We start from the raw sequence: 27,016 nt of genomic DNA, 5'->3' as shown, positions 1-27,016 counted from the left end.
GATAACATGTCTACCAAAATTCTGATACTCAGAGTAGATTTAACTGTGATAAAATAACTGAGCCAGACACATGTTGCTTTCACCTAAATGTGGTAACAGGAATAGTTCTGAGGGAAGAAAAACCAAGCTATGTCTCCAAAATTCCCATAAAGTTTCTCCCTTTTTATTTTGCCAGTCCTGAGGCTTGAACTCAGGGGCTGGGTACTGTCTCTGATCTTCTTTTGCTCAAGGCTGTCACTCTACACTTGAGCCACAACCCTACTTCTGCCTTCTTCTGTGTATGTGGTACTGAGGAATAAAACCCAGGGCTTCATGCATTGTAGGCAAGCACTCTACCACTAGGCCACATCCCCAACCTCATAAAGTTTCCTATTTAGAAGTAACAAGTATTAAAGAAAATAGTAAAGAATTTAGCAAACAGACTCTCCATGTTCAAATTTTTACCACACCTCCACTCCTCAGGTGAAAAGGAAAACTCTCTCCACACCAAGAAGACTCTCTCTCTCTCTCTCTCTCTCTCTCTCTCTCTCTCACACACACACACACACACACACACACACTCTGTACAAAGAACTCTGTACTTAGAAATTTTGGGTAAAGAGAGTGAAGTATAAAGTTGAGAGGCCTGGCCAAGCCCTCTTGTTTTTGATGTATAACATTTTGTGTATATATCTTTTATTGTAAAGACACTGTACAGATGAGTTACAGTTACATGAAAAAGGTAATGAGTAAATTTCCTATGGAACATTGTTACCTCCTCCTTTGTTTTCCCCCTACCATTCCTTCCTTCTCCACCTCAACATCCTCCCTCCCCCACCCACAAAGTTGTAAAGTTCGTTTTTAATATAGTGTCTTGTACATATTGTTACAATGGGTCAACCTGTATCCTATTTCAGCATTTTGTTATTTCCCTTCCCTTCCTCAAATTAGAAAAATGTAGGGCACTGGAATCAAATACAGTGAAGACAGTGGTTATGTCATAGGGGAAGAACATACAAAAGAAACAAAAATATCACATAGTACATTATAAATACATTGAAAACAGCAGCAAAAAAGATAAAACTTTGTGTCTCTGTCTCGGACAGGCTCTGTTGGGACGACGACGGAGGACACCTAGTGGAGGAACTGGAATAGGTGGGGAGATGGCAAACAGACAACTCACACACAAGAGGAGTGAATGCTGAGTGCGATTTATTGCAGAGGATGACAAGCTTTTATAGCAAAAGTCTCCATGAGAAAGGGCAAAAGATTATACAATCTTGTTGCAAGGCTTCATTCTTGGGTGGTCACCAGCTGGTCACCTGATCTTGTTTTTTGGATGACGAGCTATGACGATAGGCACTTGTTCCAGGCTTTACCTCTATTTTTAAGAAATACAATTGGTTTTGACGTTTATCACCTATTAACCACTAACCAGAGCATATGGGCAAGGTGCTGGATGGAAAGGCATGAACTCTAGTACATTATTGTTACTTTTGTTTAGTTTTATACTTTATACGTTTCACATCTTTTTTAAGCAATTGTGCTCTTTGCCATTCTTTAGAGGGTTCCCAATTTGTGGCCAAAAATCTTGATATTCAGTATACTTAGTTAAATCTGGCCATATATCAAATTTAAGCTCATAGTGTCTTTTCTGTAACCCTTTCACATAATCGTTTACTCTTCTCTATAGAGGCCTTAACTGTCTCAGAAGATCATTCTTGTTCCTTCTTTGATAGTAAGCATCAAGGAGACCTAGATCTAGCAAGTCTCTCAGTAAATGAAAGAGAGTAATAGGAAGTTCTTTCTCCTAAGTAGTTTTCCCAACGATTGCCATCCTTATCATACACACCTGTAAAAAGCTATGGATCTGGGGGAAGTCTCTGGGGTCCTCTAGATAATGGAGGATCCCACCATTTTCCTCTGATAAGAAATTGCCACCTTCCATCTACCAACCTTTTAGGAATCTTATTTAGCTTTGGTCTAAATATCCCTCTACATCTTTCTTATCTACAGGATATCTATATGAGTCTATTGTATATGCTTTAGAATTAAAGGAAAGTCTCCAGTAGCCATACACTCTTTCTGCTCCAGCCATGCTTACAGCTTCTTGTAAATCTCTTACAAACAATTCCTTTTGCTGAAGTGATGTCATGAAACCCCCAATACTTTTATATTTACTTATGACTTGTCTACTAGCCTCCATAAGAGGGGCTTTCAGGGTAGCACTTAACTCTGGTGAGTTAGTCATATTCTCAAGACACTCATCAGATGTTGGAGTCAACAACACTTTTAAGAAAGAGCTTTAAATAAGGGAATGTTGAGCATGAGTAAGTACAATAAGCAGCAGGAACAGTAAAAGATGAATAGGCACTCCTATACAGTGAAGAAAAGAAAAACAGGAACAGAAACACATCTTTCCCAGGGGCTTGTCAGCCTTTCCAGGAGGTAGGCCTCTTTGAAGCCCCATTTTCTGAGGTAGACTTCGGTGAAGTCCCATTCTCAGAGATAGGTGAAGCCCCATTCTCAGGTCTGAAAGCAGGTGTTCCATGCTAAGCAGACTCCACTGAAGTAGGCATGGCATGTCTCTATCTTTGGGGTGATTTCACTTAGCATCACCTTGTATGTTCATATGTACACAGCTTTTGACCTTTAGTGCTAGTCATAGACATATACTAGTTTATATATATATATATATATATATATATATATTATATACCAAATTTTCTTGATCCATTCATCTATGGAGGGTCATCTGGGTTGGTTCTATGTCTTTGCTATGGTGAATAATGCTGCGATAAACATAGTTGTCCTGGTAGATTCAGTATAGCCTTGTTTGTGATTGTTTGGGTAAATGTCCAAAAGTGGGATTGCTGGGTCATAGTGGAGCTCTATGTGTAATCTTTTGAGGAACCTCCATACTGCTTTCCATAGAGGTTGAACAAGTTTACACTCACACCAACAATGCAGTAGGGCTCCTTTGAGACCACATCCCTTGCAGGTGATGCACAACTTTCTGTCTGTCTTTTTTCCTGAAATTTTTCCATATTGAAGAACTCTAAGAACCTCCATATTTTACCAATTTGATAGAAAATTCTCTCTAAGTGTCCAGCAGAATAAAGGGGTAAAAGCCTTCACTCAGCATAAAGTTGTAGCATTCCAGAATACCAGGGTTAGAAAGATCATCACAAGTTTCAGAAAGACACAACTAGGTCAGATATCAAGAGATGATGGGATTGCATCATAATTCTTAAGAGTGGGCTGGGAAGGTGGTTCCATGGTAGAGCACTTGCCTTGCATGCATGAGGCCCTGAGTTTGATTCCTCAGCACCACATAAGCAGGAAAAAAGCCTGAAGTGGCACGTGGCTGAAGTGGTAGAGCACTAGCCTTGAGCTGAAGAGCTGAGGGGCGACGGTAGCCTGGCCCAGAGTTCAGGCACCACTACAAGACCCCCTCCAAAAATAATTATTAAGAGTAAAAAGAAAAGATGGGAGAGTAGACTTCCATATCAGGCATAAACTTGATACCCCATTATCTCTTTTTTCACACAATATGGTATAATATGGTGTAATGCATTTTGTTCAGTTATCTCAAACCAAGTTAAGGAAATCATGGACTCCAGAAACCAGGACAGGAATGTTATGGTGTATTCTGAAACTCACTGAGGCTGCTACAAACTCAGATAACACCCACATCAGAACAAACCAGAAACCAATGATGCAAGGAGGGAAGGGAGGCACTGAGAATGAAGGAGACATGGACAAGAGTCTCAGAATTCTTACTTACTGATCATGTATTGCTAGGTGTTTTACACAACTATTTCTGCATTTTCAAATAATTCTAGGTCAGGAAATAGAAAGAAATGGGAAGTACAATAAATGGAATGCAATTCTAATTTCCACCCAGGGCACAATATTGCTGAGCCAGAATGATTGAAATTGTGAATACTGGTTCAAAAACTGATGTTTTAAGACCACACTAAAGCTACCAGCACGACTATGTTTATTGCAGCACTATTTACTTTAGCTAAGATATGGAACCAACCCAGATGTCCCTCAGTAGATGAATGGATCAAGAAAATGTGGTATATATACACAATGGAATTCTATGCCTCCATCAAAAAGAATGACATTGCCCCATTTCTTAGGAAATGGAAAGGCTTGGAAAAAATTCTATTAAGTGAAGTAAGCCAGGCCCAAAGAAACATAGGTCCCATGGTTTCTCTTATTTGCAATATTAGTATATGTCTGAATCAAGCAGAAAAGGTCAGATAAGGTGATATTAGGGAAATGAACCCTAAGATATGTATTCAAATGTTTTTTTTTTTCATGTGATTGTTTCTAACACATTTATAAGATTATTTGTTTGTTGCTTTGTATGTCCCTCCGCACAGTATAACCTCAGTTTTCACTGTATTTGATGTCGGTATAATTTGTGGAGGGGAAGGGGAAAACAAATCGTTTAAATAGGAATACAGGTGGACCCAGTGCAACAATGAGATATACAAGTCGTTATGTCGAAAACGAACTTCACAACTTTGGTGGGGGCGGGGAGTGGGGCGGATTGGGGGAGGGACCGTTGAGGATGGGAAGGGATGGGAAGGGGAAACAAAGGAGGAGGCTACAATGCTTGATAAGAAATGTACTCATTATCTCGCCCATGTAATTGTAACCCCTCTGTACAGTGTTTTCACAATAAAAATTTACTGATGTTTTATCTAGTATATTGTGAATGAAGTAAGGGGAAACATACATGTTTATCTCTATGTGCCTATTTGTAGATGTGGGTAAATATATAAGACAGAGATGTGAATGCATATTTTACTTTCCCAAGCTAGCATATAAATAAATATTCTCTAAAATAATTAAAAAATCAACGGGGCATCTGGCACCAGTGGCTCATGCCTGGATTCTTATGTACTCAGAAGGCTGATAACTGAGGATTGAAATTTGAAGCCAGGCCAGGTATTAAAGTTAATGAGACTCTTATTTCCAATGAACTACTCAGAAAAAGCCAGAAGTGGTGTTGTGGCTCAAGTGGTAGAGCACAAAGTACATATTATTGAGCACAAAGAAACTCAAGGACAGCAGCCAGGCCCTGAATTCAAGCTGCAGGTCCAGTGGAAGAAAAAAGAAAGCATCATTGTTTAGAAAATGAACATTATTTTCCAAAGCAGATTCTACAATGTCCAATATGGATATCATCAGAAAGTGGTTCAATAATGGGAGTAGTACTGTACACTGTACACATGCATACAAAAAGATATACACTATTTGTGTTTTTGTGTTTTTGAGTTCGGTTGTGGGCCTGAACTCTGGGCTTAGGCCTCGTCCCTCAGCTCTTCAGCTCAAGGCTAGCGCTCTACCATTTGAGCCACAGCACCACTCCCAGCTTTTTTGTTCTGCTTATGGGGTGCTGAGGAATAGAAAACCCAGGGCCTCATGCATGCAAGGCAAGTGCTCCACTTTGAGCCACCTTCCCAGCCCATACACTGTTTATTTAATGCTTAAATATTAATTATTTGAAAATAAAAATGTTTATTTTTGTTTTTCTTTGAGGACTATCATTTCTTCTTCTGCATTTTATTAGTTTACATGTATTGTACAAAAGTATTTAATGCTGATACTTCCATAGATGCATACAAAGGTTTTCATTTTTATTATTAAATAGCTGTACAATTAAATAGCTGTTTCAATTCAGCAAGCCTTTCATGCATTGGATTGTGTCTGGACCAAAGTCAATCCCTATAATATACATTCATTCATAGTTTCACTTAATTATGTCCTAGTTTGTGAAATATATTCTTCTCTTCATATCAACTACAGAAAAAACTAAACTCCTTTTTAAAAAGACACATTATTTACTTAGGATCCATAAACTAATAGAATTTGAGAGGCACCTTAATTTAAAATTATCTCTTTTATCAACAAAAATATTTCTGAATTTGAACAAAATGGGACTATTTTATTAACATCGTAAAAGTGATACTTAGAACAATTTATGTTGGCTAGCCCATGAATTACCATTCATATTTGTGGAGATTTGTGAAATCTGGAGATATAAGTGAAGATAATAGTGTCCTCAAAATGTACTTTTATTGTCAATATTTTATTCCCTTTATTTTAAAATGTTTTATTATTGCAGATTTATAAGAATATCATTCCTATGATAATATACTTCTTACATATTAAATAAAGTTGTACTAAATAAAGGTATTTTACTTCAATATATAAACTATATTAAATGTACATTAATAGTCTTTTTTGTGTGTTTTTCTTAACAAGAAACTAACCTCTATGCCTTGATTAACTCATTATAAGGCTACTAAGCAGGAGGATGATGTGTGTACATGCTGAAGTCTTAATACTCCATGGGATATGAATTTTTTTACTTCAAATCTTGTTAAGATTCACTATCACAATTTATTTAGCACTGACTTACTATAATCAATGTGTCTCTTTCTTCCTGTTTCGCCATCTCTTTTTTTTGTGTGTGTGAAAATACTGTCCAGAGGGGTTACAATTACATGGACAAGATAGTGAGTACATTTCTTATCAAGCATTGTAGCCTCCTCCTTTGTTTACCCTTCCCATCCCTTCCCAGACTTCCCCCGCCCTCCCAACCCAATCCTCCCCACCCCACCACCAAAGTTGTAAAGTTCATTTTCAACATGACAACTTGTACTTCTCATTGTTGCAATGGGTCCACCTGTATCCTTATTTAAATGACTTGTTTTTCCCATTCCCCTCTACAAATAATACCGACATCAAATACAGTGAAAGCAGGAGTTATACTGTGGGGAAAAGACATACAAAGCAACAAAGAAATAATCTTATAAATGCTTTAGAAACAAATGCATGAAAGAAAAAAAACATTTAAATACATATCTTAGGGTTCATTTTCCTAACATCACTTTATCTGACCTTTTCTGCTTGACTCATATACATACTAGATATTGCAAATAAGGGAAACCATGGGACCTATGGTTCTTTGGGCTTGGCTTACTTCACTTAATATAATTTTTTCCAAACCTTTCCATTTCCTCACAAATGGGGCAATGTCATTCTTTCTGATGGAGGCATAGAATTCCATTGTGTATATATACCACATTTTCTTGATTCATTCATCTACTGAGGGGCATCTGGTTTGGTTCCATATCTTAGCTATGGTAAATAATGCTGCAATAAACATAATTGTGCTGGTAGCTTTAGTGCGGTCTTGTTTATAAGCATTTGGGTAAATGCCCAAAAGTGGGATTGCTGGGTCATAGGGGAGCTCTATGTGGAGTCTTCTGAGGAACCTCCATACTGCTTTCCAAAGTGGTTGAACAAGTTTACACTCCCACCAACAATGAAGTAACCTTACTACATTGAACCTTACTTACCATTTCTTATTATGTCTCACCAGCTAAAGTGAAGGAAGAGATTGACCATGTGATTGGCAGGCACCGCAGCCCCTGCATGCAGGACAGGAGCCAAATGCCCTACACAGATGCTGTGCTGCATGAGATCCAGAGATACATTGATCTTGTGCCCATGAACGTGCCCCATGCAGTGACCCATGACATTAAGTTCAGAGACTACATCATTCCCAAGGTGAGCTTGTTTCTTTTCTGCTGAGCCTCCGTAGAAAGCCTGAGCTCTTGAGGTCACTGCAGGATTCCTCTCCTCCACATGAGAGAGCTGCAAAAGTCTCACAGTTGGCTGCTCAGGAGAGGTTGTGGTATAGCAAGTTTGGGGTTGTATATACATGCAAAATTATCCCTGGTTTCCCACACTGTGAATCCGAACTTTGTTCTGCCCCTTAAATTCTTTTTGTTCTGGGGACTTCTCCTTGTTCTTGTCTTTTTTTTTCTTCTAGTTCCTCCTCCTCCTCTTCCTGTTCCTCTGGCTGTTCCTCCTTCTCCTCCTCTTCCTCCTGCTGTTCCTCCTGCTGTTCCTCCTCCTCCTCTTCCTACTCCTTCTATTCCTCTTTCTTCTCCTTGTCCTCCTCCTTGATCTTTTGGCTATGCTTAGTTTTTGTATTACCAAATGAGTACAAAAACTTATTATTTATCAATTTCCCAAGACGTTGTGCTGGGATATATTTTATTCCTCCAGTAAAGTTATAGATAAATTTGGGAGAAAATGTTACCTTGATTTCCTCAATTCATGAATGAGTCATGCTTCCAATTTACCTATGCCTTACTTTATTTTCCAAGTAATATTTTGTTTTCAATAGAGTCGATTACAAATATATTCATAGACTTTGTTTAAATGCATAACGCTTTGCCTATTACTACTTTAATTTTTCATTGGCTTGGTGCTTGTTGGCCTGTGCACTGTCAGTGAGCTAATTTTCTCAAATCTCCTGCTCTACCAGTTTGCACCACAGTTCCACTTCCAGTTTTCTGGTGGTTAACTGGAGATAAGAGACTCATGGACTTTGTTGCCTGGGCTGGTTTGAACCATGATGCTTAGATCTCAACCTCCTGAGCAGCTAAGATTACAGACATAGCCACCAGTGCCTGGCTTGATTGTTATTATTTTTATGATTTGCTATCATTTGTACCTGATATATAAAACCATAATTGCTTTAATCATTCTGATGACCTCATGAAATGTAGACTCATGAAATTTACTAGTCATTGCTAATGAATTCTCTGTAGATTTGTTCGGAAGTGTAGGGTGTGTTACCATAATATCTGGTTTAATAGATTCTACTTGCTTTTCCCATTCTTGTGCCTATAATTGTGCTTTGTTGAATTTTTGTACTGGTAGCCAGGATGGTATGAACAAAATAGATTTTAGTGGTCATCTTTGTTTCATTATGATTGGCAGAAAAGATTTCTAGCTTGGTATTTCACAGTCAATTCTGGTATCTTAAGTAGATTTGTTTTTTTTAAATAACATTAGGGAAGTTTGCCCTGTGTTCTTACATATGTATGAATTCTGAACATAAACATGGTAATATTTTGAATCAGATCTATTCTCTGTAATGATTCTTCTTCTTTGAAAAGTTTTAATTATACAGGTGATGTGCAGAGGGGTTACAGTTACATAATTCAGGTAGAGTAGGTTTCTTCTTGGACACTTCCACCCTTTCCTTGGCTCTCTCTCAGTTTTTCCTTCCCACCCCATCCACAAGTTGTACAGTTCATTTTGAACATAGTGTCTGGTGAGTGCCACTGCTGCATTTGTTCACCCTTTGTCCCTCTATTTCTGTGCCTCCCCTTACACTCCCAAAGACAGATAAATGAACAAACAGAACAAAGAGGAAGAAAACAAAAAACAGCAAAAGAAGGAAAAAACCCTCATTTTCATTCCTGGAGTTCATTCCAATAAATATTTCTTTGTATGATCAGATGCACCTAGGCATTGAACCTTTGTGTTCTCCCCAAAGTATCCTCCTATGGTCTCACAGTGTGAATGCCTAGGTTTCTTCTTTTTATGCGTTTAAAATTTTAGTGTGGTGCTGTCTTAGGCAGCACATATAATAATAAGAAACAATACAGAGAAGATTAGCACGCCCCTGTGTAAGGGTGACTCTCAAATTTGTGAATCATTCCATGTTTTTATCAAAATGGATACCAGGCAATGGAAACACTGGAGGAGGGACATTAGAGGCACAGGAATGGAGGAAGGAAGGGTAAGCAAATGCAGTCATTGTATTCTAGATGGGTAGTTGTTGACCTTCTATTGCTTTATGCCCTTCTTGCTTTTAAGGTTTCTGCTGTTGAGAAATCTGGTGTTATGCTGATGGGCCTGACACCATAACGATTCATTGCTTTTCTTTGGCAGCTGTCAGTACTGTTTACTGTTTCTGAATATTTAATGTTTAACTATCATGTGTCTTGGAGTGAGTGTTTTTGGATATGATCTCTATTTGCTGTTCTAAAAACCTCGTGTACCTGGATTGTTAAAGATTTAGGAAATAGTCTCACAACCTTTTATTGACTATGTTTTGTATTATTTTAGCATGGGCCTTTTCTTCAGCCTCTATGTCTATGTACCATAGGTTTGACCTTTCAAGTTTCCCAGGTGGGCTTGTATAATCTTTTCATATTTTTCACCTAGTTCTTCATCTGACTATTCTATCTACTTTTTCTTTGATCCCTGATATTCTGTTTCAATTTGATTCACTCTTTTCTATTGAGTTCTTTTTATTCAATTATTCTATTGAGTTCCTTTCATTTTCAAAATTTTAGTTTAACTATTTTTTAATATTTCTATATCTTTATTGAACTCCTCATTTATATATTGCATTGTTTGTGTTACTTCATTTAGTTTATTTGTATCCATTTCAAATTCACTCATTTTTTATACTTGTTCTTTTTATTTTATTGAAATCATTTTGTTGAAATAAATTTTTTCTTTTAATTTTAATTTTTATTGTGAAAATATTGTAGAGAGGGGTTACAATTACATGGGCAAGACAATGAGTACATTTCTTATCAAGCATTGTAGCCTCCTCCTTTGTTTCCCCTTCCCATCCCGTCCCATCCTCCCTCCGCCCCCCCCATCTAATTCTCCCCCCCCACTAAAGTTGTAAATTTCGTTTTTCTATATAAAGACTAGTACATCTCCTTGTTGAAAGGGATCCACCTGTATCCCTATTTAAACGATTTGTTTTTTCCCTTCCCTTCCACAAATTATGCCTACATCAAATACAGTGAAAGAAAGGGTTATACAACGGGGGGGGGGGGGCGTGGGTAACATCAAAACAACAAAGAAATAATCTTATAAATATGTTAAAAACAATTGCCTGAAACAAAAAAACATTTGAATACATATCTTTGAGTTCATTTCCCTAACATCAACTTATTGGACCTTTTCTGCTTGACTCAGTTTTATACTAGTTATGGCAAATAAGGGAAACCATGGGACCTAAGTTTTTTTGGGTCTGGCTTACTTCACTTAATATAATTTTTTCCAAGTATTTCCATTTCCTAACAAATGTGGCAATGTCATTCTTTCTGATGGAGACATTTTCTTGATCCATTCACCTACTGAGGGGCATCTGTGTTGGTTCCATATCTTAGCTATGGTAAATAATGCTGCAATAAACATAGTGATACTGGTAGCTTTAGTGTGGTCTTGTTTGTGATCATTTAGGTAAATGTCCAAAAGTGGGATTACTGGGTCATAGGAGAGTTCTATGTGGAGTCTTTTGAGGAACCTCCATACTACTTTCCAAAGTGGTTGAACAAGTTTACACTCCCACCAACAGTGCAGTAAGGTTCCCTTCTGTCCACATCCCCTCCAGCATCTGTTGTTATTAGAGTTCATGGGTGAGGTGGTATCATAATGTTGTTTGGATTTACATTTCTTTTATGGCTAGAGAGGTTGAGCATTTCTTCATGTGTCTATTGGCCATCTTTCTTTCCTCTTCACAGAAGTTTCCTTTAAGTCTTTAGCCCACTTATTTATTGGTCAGTTGTTTCTTGGAAGAGTTGTTGTTGGGGGATTTAAGTTTTTGAGTTCCAGGTATATTTTACATATGAGACCCTTGTCCATTGTAAGGCTAGTGAACATCTTCTCCCAATCCTGTGCTTTCTATTAATCTTGCTAGCTATGTCCTTTCGCATACAGAAACTCTGCAATTTCATGCAACCCCATTTGTCCAAACTTTCTTTTATTGTTGTGTTTCTGGGACTTTATTAAGAAAATTTTGGCCTGTGCCAAGGAGTCCTAGGGTGTCTCCTCTTCCATCCGGTAATATTTTCAGAATGTCTGCTTTGACTCCGAGGTCTTTGATCCATTTGGAGTTGATTCTGGTGCAGGGTGATATATAAGGATCTAGCTTTAGTTTTCTACATGTAGTTAACCAATTTTGCCAGCACCATTTACTGAAGGGGCTGTCTTTCTTCCATTCTACTTTTTTAGCTCCCTTATTGAAAATTAGATGGCTATAGGTCTGTAGGTTCAATTCTGGGTTTTCAATTCTATTCCATTGGTTTTGAGTTCTGTTCTTGTGCCAGTACCAAGCTGTTTTGATTACTATGGCTTTGTAGTAGAGTTTGAAATTTGGTATTGATATTCCTCCAGCACTGTTCTTTCTGTTGAGGATTGTTTTAGTTATTCGGGGTCTTTTATTTTTCCATATGAATTTTTGGATTGCCTCTTCTATTTCCTTGAGGAATGAGGATGGAATATTGATAGGTATCGCATTGAATTTGTAGATAGCCTTGGGAAGTATTGCCATTTTCACTATGTTGATCTTTCCAATCCAGGAGCATAGGAGTTTTTGCCACTTGAAATAATTTTTCTTGCAATCATACATTTGAGTTCTTTGTGCTTTAATCTTCTTCAATATCCTTTGTGTCTATTGCTATAGAATTGTTAAACGTTGGAGATACTTGCCTTTTTCCATACATTCTGTGTTGATATATTTTGGTTCTGAGGCTAGTTCATTGGTTGGAAGTCTTCATTACCTATAGACCAGAAGATTGAACTAAGTGATCCTCATTGTATCTGTCACCGTTTTAACTATTTGTGTTCTGTGTTTTTTTGGTGAGGGTCATGGGAGGGGGAGTCATAAGGCTTGAACTCTGAGCCTGAGCATTGTCCCTGACCTTTTTTGTTCAAGTGGTTTACCACTCTGAGCCACAGTGGCAAATTCGAGATAACAGAATCATGGGCTTTCCTCCCTGAACTGTCTTTGAACTGTGGTCCTCAGATCTCAGCCTCCTGAGTATCTAGGATTATAGGTGTGAGCCTCTATTTACATATATATGCATATATGTATAGTTTATATATATGCATAGGTTTATACAGAACTAGGTATATATATGTATCAATCTATGTAGATCTATACTTCTATCTATCTAGCTATCTAACTATCTCTATCTATCTATCTATCTATCTATCTATCTATCTATCTATCTATCTATCTATCTATCTATCTATCTAATTAGCTTATGTTATCTGTGTGTATTGTTCCCAGGGCACAACCATATTGACATCACTGACATCTGTGCTGCATGACCCCAAGGAATTCCCCAATCCAGACAAGTTTGACCCTGGCCACTTTCTGGATGAAAGTGGTAACTTTAAGAAAAGTAACTACTTTATGCCTTTCTCAGCAGGTAATACAATTTCATTTCCATACCTCAGCATAACTTTGGGGGGGATGTCAGTGGGAACTTACATAAAGCCTCCTTGGGGCTGGCATATTTCCCAGAAGCTCCGGATTAGGAGCAGTACTCTCAATGCCCTTGCACTTTTCTGTTCATGATGCATCTCCACTGTTTGATCAGATTAGCGAGACCTCAGTTTCTCTGTGCATTTCTTCCAAGTTCAACAAGGTAAATCAAGGAATTCTGGCTTTCTTTCTTTACATATATCATAATGATCTCTTCCTAAACAGTAAAACTCATTTAGACTGCCCTCACTCACAATGAAAAAGATGATCTCATCAGAGGTCCGACCCACATCTTCTTGTGGCATTTGTCACCCCCAGGCTTCTCTATAGAATGAATCTCTCCCAAAAGGCACAGAAGAACACCAAAGGGCAGTGAGGGAAGATCATCACAGATGACAAGGCATGAGGATTTGTGGGTGGAGTATTAACTCAGTTGTCATGTTCTTGAACTTGACTATTAAACAGAAAATGGCATAAGCAACATTTTAAGACATTTAAGGTACTTCAACAGGGACAGATAGTAGATCGAAGACAGAGCAGAACATTAGAAAGAAAGTCAAGAACCACAAGAACAGAACACTTTTTTCAAAACTGTCAGAAACTGTCAAATATTGGTAGATTTCCCACAATGATCACAGAATACCCAGCTCTTCTTTCAGTCTAAGACATGTGACTGGATATTGTATCCCCACACCTGCAGTATGTGTGCTATGTGTCTGACCAGGGAGCAGCCCTCCTTCACTGACACTGTGACTTTTTGCCTTTTTTGTTTGTTTCTTTATTTGTCTGGTTTTGGGGTTATTTTATTGTCAGTTGTGGGGCTTGAAATCAGGGTTTGGGCCCTGTTCCTGACCTTTGTTGCTCAATGCTAGCATTCTCCCACTTTGAGCCACAGCAGTACTTCTGCTTTTTGGTGGATAATTGCATGTAAGAGTCTCAGGGACTTTCTTTCCCCAGGCTCACTTCTAATCATGATCCTGTGATCTCAGCTTCCCGAGTAGTTGAATTGTAGACATGAGCCACTGGCACCCAACTAATGACCTGTCCTTTGATATCTGCTTTACATCTGTCATATATATACCATGGGGAAAGGCAGTGATCTCTCTTCAAAAATTCACTTCTTTTTTACACAAAGGGAAACATTTTAATAATGAGAAAATTATGTTATCAAATGATTTGAGTGTCAGTGAACATCTGAATATGATATCTGGGAAGCTGAATGAGGGGAGGATTTTATGGCTTGAAGGGACACAAAGAGCACAAGAAAGGACATGAAATGCAATCTGTGTCTTGATGTCTATAGGAAATGTATCATAGCCAAAAGGAATTTCATGATGTAGTACTTCAAGTCTGTAATTTTTTGTAGGCTGATAAAATGGACAGTTGGGCTGTCAATATTAAAATGCAAAAAGTGTTCATCATGTTTCTGGGATCAGTGCACATGAGCAATATGAATGGGTTTTCTTAGAAAAACATAGATGTCTCTAGAACATACAAAGTGTATCATTGAAACCTGAGACTCAAACTTTTTATAAATAAATAATGAAATTTTGATTAAAATTGTAATAAATCCTAATCTATTCTTATTTTAATTTCTCACCAACATTTCATGAAGGAATTATTAGCATCCCCATTTAATATTAGGAGAAAATAAGGCTCAGATATTTTACTAACTTACCCCACATGGGTGGTTAATGACGGTGTCAAGATTTTACTTCTGTGTTGACTTGGAAAGCAGTATTTCCTACCACTAATTTTACATGTGATGAATTCCACTTGGAGTCATGGGTAGGTCTATGTCCTGCACTCCTACATATTTACTATTCTATAGGTACAAAGGTTAAGAGGAAATCCCAAAACACATGAACACATTCCTTTCTGATTAGTAGGGATAATACTAGAAGAGAAGGATGGGAGTAGGTCTTAAGGTTGAGGACAGAATGTATTAAATCCTTATCTCAACCACAGGAAAAAGTACAATTGGAAGCCAAAAGATCTTCTAGAATTATGATCCTTTCTTTTAGCAGGAAACATATTAGAGTAATGACATAATAATTTGGCAACTCACAACCTGGCATAGAGAAAGAGAAAAGAGGGAAGAGAAGACAAAAGTGGTTATCAACTCAAGATTCTTCTGCATTAATCTCCTATGATAGACTTACAAGTTTGTGTGTGCCTGTGCTACCATTCTCAGATTTTAAGATTTTGTTTTTTTTTTTTTAAATTGTATTTTATTTTATTTGAGAACATACTGTACAGAGGGGCTACAATTACATGGGCAGGATAATGCATACATTTCTTACGAAGCATTGCAGCCTCCTCCTTTGTTTACCCTTTACCTCCCTTCCCAGCCTCCCCCCTCCCCCCACCCAATTATACCCCCCTCCCTCCCCCACACCGACATTGTAAAGCTAGTTTTGACATGACATTTTGTACTTCTCATTGTTGCAACAGGTCCACCTGAATCCTTAAACGACTTGTTTGTCCCCATCTCCTCCACATGTTATACTGACATCAAATATAGTGAAAGCGGGGGTTACACTGTGGGGGAGGGACATACAAAGGAACAAAGAAATAATCTTATAAATGCATTAGAAACACATGCATGAAAAAAACGAAAACATTAAAATACATCTTTAAGGGTTCATTTTCCTAACATCACATTATCTGACCTTTTCCGCTTGACTCATACCTATACTAGATATTGCAAATAAGGGAAACCATGGGACCTATGCTTCTTTGGGCCTGGCTTACATCACTTAATATAATTTTTTCAAACCTTTCCATTTCCTAACAAATGGGGAAATGTCATTCTTTCTGATGGAGGCATAGAATTCCATTGTGTATATATACCACATTTTCTTGATCCATTCATCTACTGAGGGGCATCTGGTTTGGTTCCATATCTTAGCTATGGTAAATAATGCTGCAATAAACATAGTTGTGCTGGTAGCTTTAGTGTGGTCTTGTTTGTAAACATTTGGGTAAATGCCCAAAAGTGGGATTGCTGGATCATAGGGGAGATCTATGTGAAGTCTTTTGAGGAACCTCCATACTGCTTTCCAAAGTGGTTGAACAAGTTTACATTCCCACCAACAATGAAGTAAGGTTCCTTTCTGTCCATATCCCCTCCAGCATCTGTTGTTGTTAGAGTTCTTGATTTTTGCTGTTCTAACTGGAGTGAGGTGATGTCTCAATGTTGTTTTGATTTGCATTTCTTTTATGGCTAGGGATGTTGAACATTTCTTCATGTGTCTATTGGCCATCCTCCTTTCTTCTTCAGAGAAGCTTCTCTTTAAGTCTTTCACCAACTTATTTATTGGGCAGTTGTTTCTTTGAGGATTTGTTGTTGGGTGGTTTAATTTTTTGAGTTCCAAGTATATTTTAGATATGAGACCCTTGTCCGTTGTGTGGCTAGTAAAGATCTTCTCCCAATCGGTGGGCTTTCTATTGATCTTGCTAGCTATGTCATTTGCCCTGCAGAAGCTCTGCAACCTTATGCAATCCCATTTGTCCAACCTTTCTTTGATTTGTTGTGTTTCCGGGTCTCTATTCAGAAAATTTCGGCCTGAGCCAAGGAGACCTAGGTTTCTCCTATTCCATGCTGTAACTTTTTCAGAGTGTCTGCTTTCACTTCGAGGTCTTTGATCCATTTGGAGTTGATTCTGGTGCAGGGTGATATATAAGGATCTAGCTTTAGTTTTCTACATGTAGTTAACCAATTTTGCCAGCACCATTTACTGAAGAGGCTGTCTTTCTTCCATTCTATTGTTTTAGCTTCCTTATTGAAGATTAGATGGCTATAGGTCTGTAGGTTCAATTCTGGGTTTTCAATTCTATTCCATTGGTCCTGAGGTCTGTTCTTATACCAATACCAAGCTGTTTTGATTACTATGGCTTTATAGTAGAGTTTGAAATTTGGTATTGATATTCCTCCAGCAGTGTTCTTTCCGTTGAGGAGCGTTTTTGCTATTCGGGGTCTTTTGTTGTTCCATATGAATTTTTGGATTGCCTCTTCTATTTCCTTGAAGAATGAGGGTGGAATTTTGATAGGTATCGCGTTGAATTTGTAGATAGCCTTGGGAAGTATTGCCATTTTCACAATGTTAATATTGCCAATCCAGGAGCATGGGAGGTTTTGCCATTTTTTAAGTTCTGTGTTGATTTCCTTTTTCAAGATTTTAAAGTTTTCATCATAGAGGTCCTTCACTTCTTTGCTTAAGTTAATTCCTAGGTATTTTATTTTTTGTGGGGCTATTACAAATGGAGTTGCTTTCCTAATTTCAGCCACACTTTTCTCATTGTTGGGATACAGAAAAGCCATTGATTTTGGGGGATAATTTTATAACCTGCTACTTTGCCAAAGTTTTGAATCAGCTTGAGTAATTTGGGAGTGGAGTCTATGGGATTCTTTAAATACAAGATCATGTCATCTGCAAAGAGGGAGAGTTTTATTTCATCTTTCTCTATTTGGATCCCCTTTATGTCTGCATCTTGTCTTATTGCTGTAGCTAGGCATTCTAATACTAGATTGAAGAGAAGTGGAGAGAGTGGACATCCTTGTCTTGTTCCTGAGTTAAGAGGAAATGGCTTTAATTTTTCACCATTGAGTATAATGCTGGCTGTAGGTTTGTCATATACAGCCTTTATTGTATTGAGGAATGTTCCATGGATTCCTAATTTTTCCAAAACCTTCATCATAAAGGGGTGTTGGATCTTGTCAAGTGCTTTTTCTGCATCTATTGAGATAACCATGTGGTTCTTATTCTTGCTCCTGTTGATGTGATGAATAATATTAATTGATTTGCGTATATTGAACCAGCTTTGCATCCCTGAAATTAATCCTGTTTGATCATGGTGTATGATTTTTTGGATGAATTATTGAAGTCGATTGGCCAAAATTTTGTTGAGAAGTTTTGCATCAATGTTCATCAAAGAAATGGGTCTATAGTTCTCTTTCTTTGATGAGTCCCTGCCTGGTTTTGGGATGAGGGTTATGATGGCTTCATAGAATGTGTTCAATTTCATTGAAGAGTTGGAGGAGTATTGGTGTGAGCTCTGCTTTGAAGGCCTTGTAAAATTCCGCTGTAAAACCATCTGGTCCTGGACTTTTCTTAGCTGGGAGGTCTCTTATTGCTGTTTCTATTTCAATGCTTGATATGGGCCTGTTAAGCTGGTTTAACTCATCTTGGTTTAGTTTTGGCATGTCAATATTTGCTAAACAAACACATTTTCAATGTTAAAGTCTGGAACAAAATCTACCAAGCAAACGGCCCTCATAAACAGGTGGGAGTTGCAATCCTAATATCAGATAAAATAGACTTCAAATTAATATTCGTGAGAAGAGATAAAGAAGGTCGCTACATACTAATTAAAGGATCTCTCCTTCAGGAGGATATTACAATTCTAAATATCTATTCGCCAAACAATGGAGCACCCAAATTTATCAAAGAAACACTACTTTCCCTCAAATCCCATATAGATCCAAAGACATTAATTGTTGGGGATTTTAACACACCACTCTCCCCACTAGATAGATCAACTCGGCAAAAACTCAACAGAGAAACCGCAGATCTAAACAGCTGCATAGATCAACTAGACTTAACAGACATTTACCGAACATTTCACCCAGCAGCATCAGAATACACGTTCTTCTCAGCAGCACATGGAACGTTTTCTAAAATAGAATACATTTTAGGCCACAAAGCAAACTTGTCTAAATTCAGAAACATTGAAGTTATACCTTGCATTCTCTCTGACCACAAGGGAATAAAATTAGAACTCAACACCAAAAGCCACCAAAGAAAGCCCGGTATCACATGGAGGCTGAACAACACACTGCTGAATCATGAGTGGGTCATGGAAGAGATTAGAAAGGAAATTCAAATGTTCATGCTATTCAACAAAAATGAACACACAAATTACCAGCTCCTCTGGGACACAGCAAAGGCAGTATTCAGAGGCAAGTTTATAGCTCTGAGCTCCTACATCAACAAATTGGAGAGATCTGAAACTAACAATTTAATGACACATCTAAACCTCCTTGAAAAAGAATAGCAAGATAAACCCCAATCCAGTAGACGGAAAGAAATAATCAAAATTAAATCAGAATTAAATGAATTAGAATCCAAAAAAACTATAGAAAGAATCAACAAAACAAAGAGTTGGTTCTTCGAAAAACTTAAAAAAATTGACAGACCCTTAGCAAACCTTATCAGAAAAGGGAGAGAACACACCCAAATTAATAAACTCAGACATGAGAATGGAAACATCACCATGGAAACAACCAAGATTCAGAACATTATAAGGGAATACTTCTCAAAACTTTATGCTAATAAATTTGAGAACTTGACAGAAATGGACCTTTTCCTAGCAAATATTGACATGCCAAAACTAAACCAAGATGAGTTAAACCATTCTCAGATTTTAAAAACAAACAAACAAATGTATTAGTGAAGATTACATATTCCCAGGTATCTGTACAGATCTCCTGCTCTCTGTGCATTCGGTAATTCACTGAAGGCACATTGACACATTGTTTTTTTTTGGCTGGTATCTTTCGTATGGCCTTGTCAATTTTATTTTCCAAGAACAGTTTTTAGATTTACAGAGAAATCGAGAAAGAAGTCTCTAGAGTTCTTACATGCTTACTCCTCTTTTCCCCTAACTGTGCCATACATTAGTATGGTACATTCACTATAATAAGGAAATCAATAATGGCACATTACTATTAACTAAAGTTCAAAGTTTCCCTTCATCCCTCCCTTCCTTCCTTCCTGCCTTCCTTCCTGCCTTCCTTCCTTCCTTTCTTCCTTTCCTTCTTTCCCTTCCTTCCTTCCTTCCCGTCTGTCTTTTTCTTACTTCCCTTCCTTTTCTTTCTTTCTTTCTTTCTTTCTTTCTTTCTTTCTTTCTTTCTTTCTTTCTTTCTTTCTTTCTTTCTCTCTTTCTTTCTTTTCTTTCTTTCTTTTCTTTCTTTCTCTCTTTCTTTCTTTTCTTTCTTTCATCTTTCTCTTTCTGTCTATCACCCTCCTTGCCTCCCTCCCTCCTTCCCTCCCTTCATTCCTTCCTTCCTTCCTTCCTTCCTTCCTTCCCTCCTTCCTTCCTTCCTTCTTTCCTTCCTTCCTTCCTTGCTTCCTTCCTTCCTTTCTATCTTTCTTGGTTGTCGGGCTTGAATTCAGGGCCTGGGCACTGTGCTTGAGCCTCTTTGTATTCAAAGCGAGCACTCTACCACTTGAGTCACAGTACTCCTTCCAGTTTGGAGGCAGTAATTAGAGATAAGAGTCTCATGGGCACTTTCCTGACTGGGCTAGCTTCGAAACATGATCCTCAGATCTCAGCCTCCTGAGTGGCTAGGATTAAAGGCGTGAGCGACTAGTGCTCAGTCAAAATTTCTTTTTTTTAAAAAGATTTGCATTACTGGAGTTTGAACTCAAGGCTTTCAATACATTGACACATTCTTTTACCAGTTACAAACACACTCTCACACTTCTATACATTAAGTCATTTCTTGCTTTGACTTATTTTTTGTTTTTGGGGTTTTTTTTTTACAAAATTTTCAGGGAAACGGATTTGTGTTGGAGAAGGCCTGGCCCGCATGGAGCTGTTTTTATTCCTAACCACCATTTTACAGAACTTCAACCTGAAACCTCTCATGGATCCACGGGACCTCGATACCACTCCTGTTCTGAATGGGTTTGCCTCTTTGCCACCAGCATACAAGATCTGCTTTATTCCACTGTAAAGAAGAGCTCTGCTGTCTGGCTCCAGCTGTGCAGCAATCTGCAGTTCCCTCCTCTGAGCCACCACTCACCTCCTTCTCCTGCCACATCTCCCCTCTCCCTCCAGATCCAGGAAGATCCCTTCTTTATTTTGGAGGGATTGCTGTGTAATTGCACTATGGCATCTAAAATCTCTTATGCTTTGTAATAGTATTATTCACCACTCCACGTGCCAATACTTCTCTAATGCTCTTGACTAATATGCTAGTATGACAAAAGCAAATAATGATTACCGTGTGACAGGTCAGACTGCTTTCTCTGTATATCATCCATAATAAATATTATTTTTCATGCCTTTGGTCATTCTTGGACTGTCCTCTTTTGTTCAAAATTCAGTGAAGCAATGAAACAAACTAGAGTCCCATGTTGACCCCATTACAGCAAGCACTGGGAATGGGAAGGGGGAAACTGTAGGAAAACCCTTTAGCTACGTCACTTGTCATATCTGGAGATGTGGATTTAACATACAAAAGCAATGTGCAGAATATCTCCTCCTGGAGGAAAATAGTTGAGACACACATGGACAGAGTAAACATTAAAGGCTAGTGTTCACATCTTTATTTTGGTGTTAGTGTGAACAAAAAATAAAATCAAAGTATTCTTGTCAATTGATCTTTGTACCTGAAAGCCAGATATTATAATCATTTGCTCTATTATTTTTATTTATGCACATCAATGTACATTTTAAGATGTTTCATAGCTGCATACAATTTAGTTTGAGCATACCAGGTTTTCCTCCACTTTTGGCAGTACTAAGTTTTAAATTCAGGGCTTTGTTTTTCCTACACAAGAACTCTGTTGATTGGACCATTTCCTGCATCTATTTTTTCTACTTTGTACACATTGTTTTACACTCAACATCAATGTGATGTCAATTATAATAAGGGCACTGAAATCACTCCTCCCATTTCATTCTTCAAACTTTCACAATTGTGCATTAACACACAATTTTCCCTTCCTTCTACCTTGCCATGTACCACATGAGAAGTGCCGTCATTCCTTATCTGTGGTGGACTCTTTCCTAAAAGGAAGCCCCTTGATCCAGGATTTTATTTTAAATTTTATTTTATTGTAAAGTTTCTTACAGAGAGGTTACTGTTACATGAGAAAGGTAATGAGACAAGAACAATGTTCTTGTCCACCATTGTTAACCCATTCTTTGATATTTTCCTACTATTCCTTCTCTCTCCCACCTCCCCCAATCCTCCCTTCCACAGAAGTTGTAAAGTTCATTTCCAACAGTGTCTTGTGAGTGTCATTGTTGCTGTGGGTTACCTTGTGTCCTCGTTTCAGCATCTTGTCATTTCCCATTCCCTCCCAAAATTATATAAAAGTATATACAAGATGCTGAGAACCAAAATCAAATACACTGACAACAGGGGATATATCATAGTGGGAAGAACATACCAAAGATACAAAAAAATTACAGGTGAACCCATTACAACAAAGAGATATATACGTAATTATGTCGAAAAACGAACTTTACAACTTTGGTGGGGGGAGGAGGATCGGGTGTGGGAAGGTGGGGGCAGTATGGGAAGGAAGGGGAAGGGGAAACAAAGAAGAGGCAACAATGCTTGAGAAGAAATGTACACCTTATCTTGCCCATGTAATTGTAACTCTTCTGTACGGTACTTTCACAATTAAAAAAACATATATAAATTTAAAAAACACAAAAAGAGAAATGTACTCATTACCTTGCTAATGTAATTGTTAAAAAAAACAAAAAACAAAATCACCACGATCAAAGAAGAACGGCTTGTGCCCATGTCTTGGGGTCATTTTGCTTAGCATCATCTTATATGGTCATATGTACATAGCAATTATTAATCTCACATATTTGGGCCTAGATGCATACACAATCTGTACATGTATCAGTGGATTGTTATGCCTATTTATATATACAAGATGTATTTATACAGGACATAAGCATACATTATATATGGTTTTCCATAAAATTGGCTCACTATAAGATTATATTGAACAGATACTGGTAGTTCACGCCTATAATCCTAGCTACTCTGGAGGCTGAGATCAGAAGATTGGGGTTCCAAGCCAGCCCAGGCAGGAAAGTCCATGAGAATGTTATCTCCAATTCATCACGAAAATGCCAGAAGTGGTGTTGTGGCTCAACTGATAAAGCACTATCCTTGAACAAAAAGCTCAAGGACAGTGCCCAGGTCCCACATTGATCCCCAAGACCTGCTACTCAGCCCCTAAAAAAGCATTTTGTACAACTTGCTGTTTTCCTGTTGAAAAATATGCCATTCAAACTTTCAAGATATGGAAAAATTGGATATGAGTGTTTGCTATTTGAAATAAATAATATATAAAATATAAACTTATATTTATGGAGCCCCATGTTTTTATTTTTGGTGGAGTTGGAGTTTGCACTCAGGATTCCATCCTTTGTTGGCATACTGTCTTTGGTATTGTTCTACCACTTGAAACATCCCTGTAGCCTGATTTACTAGTAATTTTGGAGATGGAGTGTCATGTACATTTCTGCGGAGGCTGGCTTCAAACTGCATTCCTCCAGATCTCAGCCTTCTGAGTAGTTAATAATACTGGCAGATGCTACTGGACACAAGCTCCTTGTTAGGTTTTTAATAATTGTATACACTATACAGTATTTAAATCAGGTAACTATATACATTTCTTGGAACATGCAGTATGTCATATATCATTTATCTATTGTAAAACCCTTCAAAACCCTTCTTTGCCTCATGACATGAAGAGATGAGTGGGAATACTCATAGGGAATAAGGTAGATAATCTACAAAATAGCCACCAAATGTAGTTTATCCAAAATAGAAGATTTTCTTCTGTCAATCTTAAACTAAATTGTAATGGTTTAGAGTTCAGAGCTCTGTGAATTACAAACTCTATTTGATGAATGAACTAAAAAAGTTACATTTTAGTTTTGTCCTGGAAAAAGAGTTTATTCATCATAAAGTATTTGCAAGTTCTCAAGATAAAAAACACAAAGGGGTCCTAACCCTCATTTTAATCAATGGATACTACCATTATGAAACTCTTATTTGTTTTGAAATCAGTGATTAACATGAATATTGAAAAACAGTACAAACAGAGTACTTTTAATTTGTTTTAACTGAAGGTTTAACTATGGAGCGGCTTATGAGACTTGCTGTTTATGGGTTATATCTTTAACCTTGCAGTGGCATATCCTTGTCCAAAAAATGAACCTGACACCTGAGTTATAATGAGGAAATGATTTTTCTTTAGCCAAAGGTAGATTGAAAGTAGCATTGAAGTTTCTGTAAGTATCATTTGTGTGTGTGTGTGTTTATGTGTGTGTATGTGTGTGTCTGTGTGTGTGAGTGTGTGTGCTGATGGGCAGGGCCCGGGTAGTAACACTGAGCTTTTTTGTTCAGGACTAGCGCTCTACCACTTGAGCCATAGCTTCACTTGTGGATTTTTTGGTGGAAGATAAGCTTCCAAACTACCAAGGTTAACTAAGGGTCCAAACCAGGCCCAGGGCCACCTGCACTTCCCCCCTTCTCTTCCCATAAGAAAGCCCAAAGTATAAAGTTGGAACCATGACACACTAAAGAAGGATCCCCCTACAAATGAGTACCAATTCTTATCAAAACAGAATGAGACAAGATCAAGACAGAAACAGAAAAACTGAAGCCTGCTCCTTAGGCATGATGCAGAGAAGAGATGTGCCACCCCAGCAGTATGCCAGACTTCATAGAGTATGAGATCCAGATGAGCAGGCCCTGAATTTTAAACTTTAGTACTGTGAAAAATGAAGGGAAAAAATGATATGGTCAAAGTATATTGTACACATGTAGGAAGCACCTCAAATTGTACAATTGATGTATGCCAATATATATACTAGAACAGGTGATTAGTAATATAAAAACATAAACTCATATCTGGCTTTCAATTGGAAACATCTATTGACAACAATATTTACAGTTTTTAGTTTGCATCACACTAATGCTGAAGAAAAGACATGAACCCTAGCTTTTAATGTTTATTCCTGTCTATGTCTGTGTCACAGAGTATTTTCCTCCAGGAGGAGCTGCTTCTGGTCATTGCTTTTGTTTATTGAATGCACATCTCCAGATATGACAGGTAACATAACCAAGGAATTTTCCTACCATCTTCCCCGTCCCATTCCCAGTGCTTGCCATAATGTGGACAACATGGCACTCTATTTTGTTTCATTGATTCACTGAATTTTAAACAAAGTAAGAGAGCCCAAGAACATTTCATGCATGAAAAATAATATTTATTATGGATAATATATAGAGAAAGGAGTCTGAGTTGTCACATGGTAATCGTTTTTTTGTTTTGTCATACTAGCATATTAGCAAATCAGCATTAGAGAATTGTTAGCATGTGGGGTGTTGAATGAGACTATTATAAAGCTCAAGGGACTATAGATGTGACAGTGCAGTGACACAGGAAACCATCCAAGATGGAGAATGGATCTTCCTTGATCTGGAGGAGAGGGGAGATGTGAGAAGAGAGGACAGGAAGCATCCCTGACAGGGGAAGTTGGTGAGTGATGGCTCAGAGGAGGGAACTGCAGATTACTGCACAGCTGGAGCCAGACAGCAGAGCTCTTCTTTACACTGGAATGAAGCGCAGCTGGTATGATGGTGGCGAGGAGATAAACACATTTAGATCAGGAGTGGTATTGAGGTCCTCTGGCTCCTCGAGAGATTTCACCTTGACATTCTGTAGAATGGTGGTCAGGAATAAAAACAGCTCCATGCTCAACAGGCCTTCTCCAACACAAATACTTTTGCCTGAAATTTTTGTAAAAAAAAAATTCAAAGGAAGAAATGACTCTTTGTATTTAAGTGTGAGAGTATGAAGCATTGTATTTGTAACTGACAAAAGATGTGTCAATATTCTGTTGAAAGATTACTGAATTCATTGCAGATGGATATGCGGAGGTACACAGGTAAGACAATTTTTCTACTAACATGTAATCTTAACTTGTACATCATTGAACTAATTTTTAATCTGAGAATAGCAGTACACACCTGTAATTCCACCACAGATAACTAAGACAGAACAATCTTGAGTTGATAAAACATTTGAGCTACATTTTTAACATGCTGTCTTTAAAACAATCAAAGGCAAACTACACCAAACTAAATTATATTTAAAAGAAATACAGATCACCAGCTTCATGTTAACCTCTTATTAAGTATTTCTACATGATACATTCTCTTTTTAAAAATTTCCCTTCTCCCTTTCCTCTTTCTTTGTGTATATAAAAACATAGGAAGTTCCGGGAAGGTGGCCGAGGAGAAGCTGGAATCTGAACAAGCTCTCGCATAGAAAGCAGTTTTAGAGTTGCAGTGAACAGCCCTAAGCCAGAGAACCACACCAAGTGTGACATCACAGGACAGAGGGTTAGGCAAGAGAGGGGAAATCAAGGCAAAGAGCGGTCATGGAGGCGACTGCAGGGCACCATAACTGAGCCACTGAGTCCGGGATGAATGAGCCAGATGCGGCAGGCGAACGGATTCTACTCAACACCAGCAAGAACCGACAAGGAGCGGACATCTTCATCCTGTAGTTTGCAGACCAGAGACAACCCAGGAACCAAGACTCGGCGTGAGTAGAAGCCCGACTTCCTCACTCCTTCTCAGGGAGCAGAGGAGGGAAGGCCACCCCTCCCCCCCCCAGCACCCGTGATCTCCATCTTGGATACCGACAAAGCTCGGAGGAGCTGCCAGCTCCAGCTCAGGCTTTGGAATAAATCGAGTCATTTAGCAGGTCACAAGAACTTAACGGCGAAGTGACATGCCAGAGTCAGCTCCATCCAGGGAAAAGTCACCCAGCTCAGCGCCAGCCATAGGAGTGGCTTCCCGCACTGGGTAACCAGAGCCAGAGGCTGCCCCTCCCTCTAGCAGCCTACACAAACAATTGAAAAACAGAAACCCTGAGAATGGCTCCAGGCTGGGCTCTGTGAGGTTTTCACAAAATAGCCCCAGGGAAAAGCTACTGTTTGTTGAAATGCCTCAACTCTACCCAGAACCTAGCCTCATCACTGCATTCCCCTCTTTTGTGAATCTCAAACCAGATCACCCTCCCATTAAACTAACCTGGGAAGGGGATCTCAAAATCTTGGGTAAAGCAGAGCATT

At 38.3% G+C, this 27,016-nt stretch overlaps 1 protein-coding gene and 1 non-coding gene across 3 annotated transcripts in view; both read left to right on the top strand.

The window, feature by feature from the left end:
- The window catches only part of LOC138826160 (cytochrome P450 2C19-like), a 31,298-nt gene extending 10,119 nt beyond the window's left edge, over positions 1-21,179 (top strand). The window contains exons 7-9 of one of the 2 annotated variants that reach the window (XM_070021259.1): positions 7,388-7,575; positions 12,905-13,046; positions 20,662-21,179. In XM_070021259.1, coding sequence (XP_069877360.1) covers positions 7,388-7,575; positions 12,905-13,046; positions 20,662-20,843 — 512 coding nt within the window. In that variant the 3' untranslated portion in view covers positions 20,844-21,179. The remainder of the gene's footprint in view (positions 1-7,387; positions 7,576-12,904; positions 13,047-20,661) is intronic. The other variant, XM_070021261.1, reaches the window with a different exon arrangement.
- LOC138826232 (U6 spliceosomal RNA) lies at positions 9,433-9,535 on the top strand. The gene has a single exon (XR_011371594.1). It is a non-coding gene; the product is annotated as a U6 spliceosomal RNA (small nuclear RNA).
- Positions 21,180-27,016: the final 5,837 nt, after the last annotated feature.

This window comes from Dipodomys merriami, unplaced genomic scaffold (assembly GCF_024711535.1).
Source record: "Dipodomys merriami isolate MVZ:Mamm:240054 unplaced genomic scaffold, mDipMer1.0.p SCAF_14, whole genome shotgun sequence".
NCBI classification, from domain to species: domain Eukaryota; kingdom Metazoa; phylum Chordata; class Mammalia; order Rodentia; family Heteromyidae; genus Dipodomys; species Dipodomys merriami.
The sequence above is the reverse complement of the archived record's forward strand: the minus strand, read 5'-3'. Positions and strand labels throughout refer to the sequence as shown.